This window comes from Miscanthus floridulus, chromosome 18, assembly GCF_019320115.1.
Source record: "Miscanthus floridulus cultivar M001 chromosome 18, ASM1932011v1, whole genome shotgun sequence".
NCBI classification, from domain to species: domain Eukaryota; kingdom Viridiplantae; phylum Streptophyta; class Magnoliopsida; order Poales; family Poaceae; genus Miscanthus; species Miscanthus floridulus.
The window spans coordinates 125543564-125553400 of record NC_089597.1 but is presented as its reverse complement, the minus strand read 5'-3'; the positions used below and the strand labels follow the sequence as shown (position 1 = coordinate 125553400).

At 44.3% G+C, this 9837-nt stretch overlaps 1 protein-coding gene and 1 pseudogene across 1 annotated transcript; one reads left to right on the top strand and one right to left on the bottom strand.

Moving 5' to 3' along the window:
* The first annotated feature begins 1674 nt into the window (after window positions 1-1674).
* Window positions 1675-2508, top strand: LOC136522679 (auxin-induced protein 6B-like). Its single transcript, XM_066516491.1, has 2 exons — window positions 1675-2406; window positions 2485-2508. The coding sequence occupies exon 1, from the start codon at window positions 1986-1988 to the stop codon at window positions 2388-2390; it is 405 nt and encodes a 134-aa protein (XP_066372588.1). The 5' UTR covers window positions 1675-1985; the 3' UTR covers window positions 2391-2406; window positions 2485-2508.
* Window positions 2509-4637: 2129 nt separating this feature from the next.
* Window positions 4638-5592, bottom strand: LOC136522970 (auxin-responsive protein SAUR67-like; annotated as a pseudogene).
* Window positions 5593-9837: the final 4245 nt, after the last annotated feature.

Below are 9837 nucleotides of genomic sequence, written 5' to 3'. Positions count from 1 at the left end.
TAAGTCCAAAATGCAAAGTTTAAGGACTAAAACAATCATCTTCTCGTGGTTCGAGGATAAAATTGAGTCTAAAAATGGAGTTTGAGGACTAAAACAGCTGTTTTGAAAGTCCAAGGATAAAACTGAGCCTCAAGTAATAGTTCAGGGACCAAAACGACTATTTTGCCTGTGTTTTTTTATAGGATTTTGCCTGTGTTTGAGCGTGGTCAGCACGAATATTCCCTGAAATTCTTACATGATGCTTCTATGTGCCAACAATGTTAGCTTCTGACGATCATGACAAGTTAAAAAAAAAGAACCCTATCTAAACACTAATCTCCGCACACGGTGCCGTACGCATGCAATTTCCGTGTGCTTGTCACGATCCAATCGTCATCGTCAGTTGCGTGCAGGAACGGAGTAAATCAAGTGGCAATCACCACTAATCCACCCATACTTTTTTATGTACTCCTATATGATGACAATAAATAATAACAACATAGCAAAGATGACGAGTGCCACCGGACGACCGTACTTATAGAAAACACCATTGGCTAGCTGCAGTTGAACGGGAAGCTTATCAAACGGTCAACTCATATGATGAGGTCATCAAATATGTAATAATCTTCTTGCTGATGGGTTAAATATAATAATCTCTCTACCCATTCACTAAACATGTAACCCCAGTACACTTTCAGGTTAAATTGCTCGATCTCGACAACCAACTTCATCGGCACCAGTGGTCAATATATCAAGTGACGAAAGTGTATTTGACGTTTTTTTTTTACAACGGCGTGGCCTCGGAAACATAACTTTAATCGCTGTTTTCTGTTGTATAAGGTGAAAAGATCGTAATGGATTTGTGGTTTTATGAAACCACTCGGTTTCCAATATAAAATTATGCATATGATCTTTAATCTTCTTAAATACTTTAAAAGCTACTAATTATAATCAATGTTTAAAACTTGAGTTAATTCTTGTGTCCAAAATATTGAGTACATGCAAACCGGAGGAAGCTAAGCTACTTTTGCTAAGCTCTCCTTGCTTAGTTGGCACTAACAACAAGAAACTTGCCCATCCAGGAGAGCTAAATTGGCTCTCTCACACCAGCAAGAAAATTCTTGCCAGCATAGAAATCAAGGTGTCCTTGCCAACTAACCAAGCAAACTATCTGTTGCAAATCATTGCTAGGCAAGGCTATATATATAGTACTGAGCAAAGGTACCAAGCAGGCATGAGAATTCGAAATATAGTGTGTATAGTACTAGATGAGCTACGCGCTTGTATTATGCAGCTCCATAGTTAGGAAACAAGTATGCTCCTTCATTAGTGTGAACAACGCTACAAATTTAAATAAAATAAATGAATATAATTGCCATGGACACACGTTGCCGAAAAGATTTCCACTAAACAAACGAAATTCTACGGCGTACAAGGACATCCATCCATATTGATCACAACCACAGCAACACACCTGGTAATTTTCCAAAGCAAATTTTGTTCACAATGGAAACAGAGCCAGGAAAGTTCTCTACAGGATGACATGGACTACTCTTTAAGAAATTAATTAATTAATTCCTCGATTATATATAATATAACTTAGTTTAATTATTATATCACCATGGCCATTCACCCCTAGTATAAAAGACCGTCGCTCTCCCTTGTCTGCCGAGCCTCCCCTAATCGTATCATACGAACAAGAGGAGAGGAGACCACGTCGTCCTCCGCTTCTCCGCGCAGGGGTTGCGCGCCACCAACTCCAAAGAAGACAGCAGCGATCGAGCTTGCCTGAAGCAGCAGCAGCAGCAGCAGCAGCCATGGCGGCCACCATCCCATGCCCGGGCGCCACGGTTTACCTACTCTGCTAGCTAAGCCCTCCGCGCGCCCTCTGCCCGCCGTTGAACCGGCCGGCGATCGAGAACAACAGCACTTATATATAGGTGCACCACAGCACTTATATATACGTGCACCTGCACTCGCGCGCGCCCGGTGACGTACGATCGGCGATGATGGTGATGGGCTACTTCCGGTTGACGACCAAGTCCGCGACGTCAGCAGCGGGCGGGAAGAACAAGAAGAAGGCGAAGAACAGCTGTGCGCCGGCGCGAGAGGAGGCGGCCGGGCTCCGGGAGGCGCTGCTGGACCAGCCGGCGGCGGCCGCCGCGGAGGGCGGCGTGCCCAAGGGCTACTTCGCGGTGTACGCCGGGGAGGAGTCCCGCCGGTTCGTCGTGCCCACGGGGTACCTCCGGGAGCCTGCGTTCCGGGACCTCATGGAGCGCGCCGCCGACGAGTTCGGCTTCGCGCAGGCCGGCGGCCTGCGCGTGCCGTGCGCCGAGGAGGACTTCGAGGACCTCCTGCGCCGCCTCCACCGCAAGAACGGCGGCGCCGCCTCCGGGAAGGGGAAGAAATAAAGCCGTCGGCCGGCCGGTAGCTTTATGACAACACCTAGGTTCCTTCTTGTTTGTAACAATTTGCTTGTTGACGTAGGATGCGGTTCTTGTACAGAATGCAAGCAAACAAGCAGCCACATGCATGCATGGTAGCGTAGCTCTGAATGCATGGCGTGTTGATTCACTCACTGTTGCTTCCGTGAACCGTGGAGAAAGAGTACACAGACTCAGGGGTGTTTGGTTCCACCTGCTAAACTTTAGTCGCTGTCCCATCGGATGTTTAGACACATGTATGGAGTATTAAATATAGACTATTTATAAAACTAAATGCATAGATTGAGACTGTTTTGCGAGACAAATTTTTTAAACCTAATTAGTCCATGGTTTGACAATGTGGTGCTACATTAAACATATGCTAATGATGAATTCATTAGGCTTAATAAATTCGTCTCGCAGATTACTAACGGATTCTGTAATTTATTTTTTTATTAGTATCCAAACACTCCATGCGACACCCCCATGTGACACCTCTAAATTTTAGTCACCGCATCAAACACACCCTTACATAGAACTCCTCGGGGGAATTGAGCTATTTATTTATTTATTTTACGGAGTACGTCTGAAACTTTGTGAGATTCGATTCAAATTTCGACGTTCCAAACAGTCCGTACGAGATATGCGTTTTGTCTGCTTTTAGAATGATGAGATCGAGGAGATTAGGAGAAGAGAAATATGTAGAAAGACGATAGGGCTTTATTTCTTCAGATCATGTTGTGTTTTTCTGATTAGAGGAGCAGTCATCTTCAGAGGATGAATCCTTGTCTTGTCATGCTGTTCTTATTCTTACAGAAACCGAAAAAAAGATTTTTTTTTCTGGATTTGTACTATTTTTTCATCTTATTACAAGCTTGATTTATTTGGTTGGTTGGAGACCTGTGATGATGGGGGTAGTGTGTCTCTCCATATTCACATTCATCAATTCTTAGTGATGGACTCTTACCTCTGTTCCATACTTGCGCTAAAACTGAACATGGACCCTGCAAATGGGACATCACTAGTTAATGCAAATTGTTGCTTACAGAAATGAATAATGATCGATCGATATAAATCAAACAGATCTGGATCTGAATGTCCGTTACTTCATTCTGAAATATACTAGTAGCATTGAGCAATGTCCGGAAGATGAGCATGCAAGACTGGGCTGCACATTTGAAAATATAGCCACTCACTTACAAGAACAGCAATGCTGTCTCTTTATCTGGCTCTCTGGAGATTGATTGCACTTGTCAACACTCAACACTGGGAAATGCTGGATGCAGGATTTCAGGTAGTCTGCTGCAAGGTAGGCACGTCCATTTCAGAACAGACCAATGATCTACCTCAGAGCAGAAGTAGACCAATCATAGTACTTCCTCAGACTTGGAGAGAGCTTCAGCCTGATTTCCTGTTCCTCAGTGTCTTCTGCAGAAACATGTTTCAGTTGCCTTGCCGGCCCTACTTTCTTGCCCTGGCAGAACACACTACTGAATCCAATGATAAAAAGTTCAGTGGTAGTAGCACATTGAAAGTGCACACTGATTCATTGTTTACCAATCTATCGTTTTTTGCTTCAGAGATTTAACAAAAAGTTGGGCTGATTCACACGTAGATAACCTGGTTTTTTCAGGAACCCAAGATTCAGGTGCAGATGCAGAGGATCCCATCATGTGTCGTCGATGTGAGAAGCCAGGTGCGCTTGCCAATTTGCCATGTGAATATGTACGAAAAATCCTTTGTTTTGTTGCAAAGCCTAACATTATGTGAGGCATGGTGGTTAGAATATGCCGACAGAATCACATATTAAGAATGCAGTGCAGTATGCAGAGTACAATGCGTATCTCATGAACCGAAGTAAACAAAAGATCTTTTCCAACTCTCCCTACGTCTGGATCGAAACAGTAGATGCCCTGCATTCATAAAAAGTTACAAACAACGGCAGTTTACTCCTATATATATTTGTACCAAACTTTTGCGAATTATTACTGTTAACCTAATCTTTAAGCAGCTAATCTTCCACTTGCACTCTGTAGTGTGGATTCAGACTTGCAGTGCTAAGGGAAGCTAAACGATGGCACATGCTGAAGTTGACTAGATTCAGCTTCTGCAATGCTCATCTTCTTGGTTTCAGCTTGTAAGGAAAAAAAATGCAGATACAAGAATTGCATGAGCTCGGTGTGGAAAAGAATTTCATGAGCTGTGACAGTGGCAATGTGACATAAACCATCAGAAGTTGCAAGATCAAAGCTTTGTTTGGTTTATCTTACATTAGATCCTTGTTCTCATCAGCAAACTAAAAAAAAATCCTACATCTCCTCCCATCGTTGTACAGATTATAGATCTTATCGGTGCAGTACAATGCAACCTCTCCTCCTTTCTTCAGAAAAAAAAACCAAGAAGAAAGAAAGAAGCAACCCAAGAAAGGAGAGAGGAAAAAAACAAAGAAAAAAGAGACTCAGAGCAGAGCACTGAGACGAGAGCGAGGCCTTGGATTCATGGCCTTGTCGCCGTCTCGTGGTCTCGTGAGCCGTCATCTGCAGAGGATCTCGGTGTCGGAGGAGCAGGAGCAGGAGCAGTCGCACATGGCGGCGGGCTCCTTCTTCCTGCCGCCCTGCTGCACGAGACGGAGGATGCCCTCGAAGGACTCGACGTCGCAGGGGATCCGGAGCGCGCCCTCGTTCCGGAACCCGAACTCCTCCTCGGCCTCCCGGAGCAGCTCCGCGAACGCCCAGTGGCCCAGGTACTCGGTGGGGATCACGAACCGCCGCATCTCCTCGCCCACGTACACCACGAAGGAGCCCCTCGGCACGCTGCTTCTCCCGCCGCCGCTGCCGCCCTTGCCGCCGGACGCCGCCGAGGGCGTCACAGTGGCCAGCTTCTTCCACTTCTTGAGCAGCTGCTGCAGCCGCACGACGTCCCGGATCTTGTTGCTCCCGCGCCCACCCTGATGCTGCTGCTGGTGCTGCACCTGCTGGTACTCTTCCATTGCCGCCGACGAGCTAGTAATGCTAATGCCTCGACGGATGCGTTCTTGCTCTGGTAGGCGGGGTAGTGGTAGTGGAGGACCCGGAAGGGCGGAGGGGCGAGAATATATAGGAGGGCGGAGAAGTTGGAGGAGGGAAGGGATCGCCGGTGCGCCGCAGCAGAGCAGAGCAGCCTGCTCGTGACTTCTGAGCCTCTTCACCATTGTTTGTGTTCAAATCGATGGAAGTTCTGGTTTTTTAATTTCTTTTAATGATTAGTTTTCGGGAACGGAGTTCTGCTTTTTTATTCACGAATAATTCGATCCGCGCGTAATGTTTCTTTTATCTTTTCACACTCGCTCATTCTTCGCCATTCGTTTATGAAAATCGCGCAGTAGCATTTTCAAAACTTTTATTACCAGTAACTAGCAGAACTGAAGCAATGTAAAGTTACCGAATGTTATTTATGCCCCGTTTGGTAGAACTGTGATCGCCTCTGATGGCTCCTCTGTTCACTATAGTAAAAGGCTGGTTTTACCGCTCATCTCAAAATAAGCAAGGAGCAGAAACCGTGCTAAATGGGGTCTTAGAGTAGGGATGTGTATTTTGACATCAAAATTAGCCTGATGCAATGTAAAAACCATGTTCCTGATTTTTCTTTACCCTTTACTGCATCTATTGGCAATGGCAACTGAAACATTTTTACATCTGAATTTCTGAACAACGCAAGCCAGAGACAGGACTGAGTGACCTCACTGTAATGGAGCTGAACTTGCATGGTCAATAACTCAATATATATCATGTCCAAGTTATGAGTATGGAGATTAATTGATGATCCCATGCATGCATGAACTAGCTACCAACTGTGGTCTCCTCACCTCTGTAGCTCTGCTGGTTGTGATGTCACTGATGTGGAAAAAATGTGAGTAGATGTTCAGTTTTCCTCCCTTGATTTCAGTAATGCTATGGGTCACCACTGAAGTTTGTTGTACTAGAATGTACTACTGCTCCTACTCCACTCGAGTCCTTGTCACACTGAATTCTGCACCGGCTTCTTCCGTTCTTCCAGCTCATGCTGCATGCATTCCTGCCCCTGTTTTGGTGAAAGGGTCTTCTTGAACCTGTTTTCTGCGTGCTTGATTCAGTGGGCGAGCAGGCAGTTTCTGCAATAGTGTTTTTCCAATGCAGGATGTCATATCACAACCCACAATCCATTGGCCCCGTTCGCATGCCCTTAAACCCGGTTTGATCCGCTTCTTTTTTATCTGAAACAGTATTTTTCTCTCATAAATTCCTCCAACATTCCTCCAAACCATCCAAATTACTCTAGAATTTCTCCAAGCGAGCTAGCTAGGTATTCCAAAATGGCTGCGTATCTTGCCCTTCGACGAGTCAAATATTTTCAGAGCTGATTCTCTGCCTTTTCAAATTGTGCACAGTTCTCACTTCTGAAACACCTCGATCGCTCTCTGAGGTCGATATATATGTACGGAAGGAAGAAAATTATGACTAGGGTTCAGAGAATCATTTTGCCTTACGTGTATCCAACTAAGTTCAGTGAAGCAACGCCAAAACAAACTGCCGAGGCACAGGACAGGATGAAAACAACGGGAGCCAATGCAAAACAAACAGGCTGCGTGCACATCAGGTGGTATCTGCACACTGCATTGCACTGAAACTGCACAAACGCAAACAAAATTTTGAGCGCCCCCAGCTTGGCATCAGGATGCATCCGCGTGCAGATGGATATATATATGCGTGTAAAAATTCATGTACTTTTGCTCTCTGACAGCATTTTTTAATCTTCCTCGTCTAGTTCAAGAATCTCTCTCTCTCTCTCTCTCTCTCTCTCTCTCTCTCTCTCTCTCTTGTGTTTCAAACTGTGTGCATGCGGGAACATGGCAGGACTGAAGAACTAGGGGAGCCGGGAGTGCTTGCCTGCATCTGCATGTGGGGAGGCTTCACATGCATGGTAATGATATCGATCGGCAATTGGGCATCAAGCTTTACTCCTAAGCAATGATGCAAAAAAGAACCAGTATTACTAAGATGCTTCTCTCTAGTGCACATGATTACATTAATTCTGATCCTGGTATGGTATGCTAGAGTTCATTCTTTTTTTAATATCAAAAAATCAAAATCAAAATTCGTTGAATAATGGAGGAAAATGCACGATTATTCCTTAATCATATCGCAGATGTACTACTATTCCCTCGATATTATTCCAGTTCATTTCATGTGAACGCTCACCTGAAGATTGCAAGCAGAGTCCAAGTAGATTAGTAGCTAGGCGATGAAAGATTCCTTCCCTCCATCATGTGCATGCATGCTAATCATGAGCAAATGGACCCAAATAGGCAATTGGCAGCACCCAAAGCCCAATTAGGCAATTAGTTTATCCTGAACCACCACATGAGAATGATTTTCATCTATCGAATCATTGGTGGAATGCAGATGGGGGAGGATCATGCATGGATTGTATCAACTGCTAGCTCATGAACATAAGATAAATATGATGCAGGTTGCATCCAGGAATGGCTTTATTATTAGTAGCTCAATTAGCCGTGTTGACATTCTAACTAATTTTCATGTTTTGTGCAATTCCCTTTCTTATGCACTGTTCACATTTTAGAGCAGCTAGCTGCTACTAGCTAGGAGAGGTTGCTGGATGAGAGTACAGTTTGTCATTGTTGAGTGTTGACATTATATTTCTAATGAAGTTCAGTTTGGCACTAGCTAGGAGAGGTTGGATGAGAGTACTAACTGACTTGCTTTATGATACATATGACGATCATGGTACCCAATTCAAATAATTTGCAAGTATTTATATATTAATAATGCACAGATTTTCTCTTAATGCAGCAATGGCACACAGATCTAGCTCCTGCATGTTGGCAGAAGAATATCTTAATGCATATGCGCAGAAACAGTTGTATCTAAGGGGGTGTTCGGATCCAGGGACTAAAGTTTAGTCCGTGTCACATCGGATGTTCGGATGCTAATTAGGAGGACTAAACATGAGTTAATTAAAAAACTAATTACACAGATGGAGACTAATTTACGAGACGAATCTATTAAGTCTAATTAACCCGTCATTAGCATATATTTACTGTAGCACCACATTGTCAAATCATGGACTAATTAGGCTTAAAAAATTCGTCTCGCAAATTAGTCGCAATCTGTGTAATTAGTTATTTTTTTTCTATATTTAATACTCCATGCATGTGTCCAAACATTCAATGGGACAAGGACTAAAATCCGGTCTAAGGAACCAGACACCCCCCAAATCTGAACTGGTCAACATAGAGGCCTAGTCTAGAGTCAAATTTCAGAGAAGAAAGAATAAGAAAGCTGGCCCTGAGAGATTCTCCAAGCAAGCTCGATCTGCTCGCCAAGTCAAATGCATCACGGTTTTACACTAGATCGGCGTACGGGGCCGGGGATTGTTGTCATACGATCAATAGGAAAGAATATATAAATCATTTTTCTTCGCTGCACGGATACCGAGGCAGATCACGAGCTGTACTTACGTGGTTTTTGTTTGGGATCTCGTCGGCCCCGTTCGTGTGCCCTTAAACCTAGCTTGATCCGCTTCTTTTTTTATCTGGAACAGTGTTTTCTTCTCACAAATTCCTTCAGATTTCTCTAAATTTCTCCAGAATTCCTCCAAGCGAACGGGGCCAAATTTATTTGTTTAGCCTAGATTTTCAAGTTGGGCACGTAAAAAATTGGGTGAGGACCATTCCTATTATTAGGACGTGGTGCAGACTGTGCAGTTGATACGTGGGCCACAATATCATTTTAAACGTACCCACGGTAATTAGATGTGCCACACCTCAGTCATACATCCGCACCATATTTTAGTAGGGATGGTCCTCACCGAATCTTTTTTCCCGTGGTACGTGCATGCATGTGAACTGTGAAGTGATCATTATGCATGGATCGAGTTATTCAGCGAGCGAGAGAGAGAGAGATCATGGAGTTTAGCGATCGATGGAGCTCATCGATCTCCATACGCATGCTCTCTCATCATACGTCGTCGTGCGTATAGCTTTTGCTCCGTGATGGCTTTGTCTTTGTGTTTGTTTCGGTATGAGGTAGTACGGCACAGGACATCATCGCCTTTAATTTGTCCGATCTTGCTTGGAGTCTTGGGCCTGATAATAATCTTAAACAACACTGAAGCTCACTTTGCAGTGAGCAGGGACCACTACACTGATCGATGCATGCATCGTGATGTGTACATGTATACTGCTGCTAATCCTACATGCTAAAGCTACATATATAGCCGTGTGATCGTTGCCTCATGGCTTCTCCAACGGTACATGAGCTCGCTCTAAGCTGAAAAATATGAAGAAAAAAAAAGAGACTGCAACAAGCAGTTTTGGAACATCGTACTAGACAGAAGGATGCATCGCGAAATGTGCAAGACTATCTTTTGAGCTCATGCTAAGTTTATTGCTTCTTGC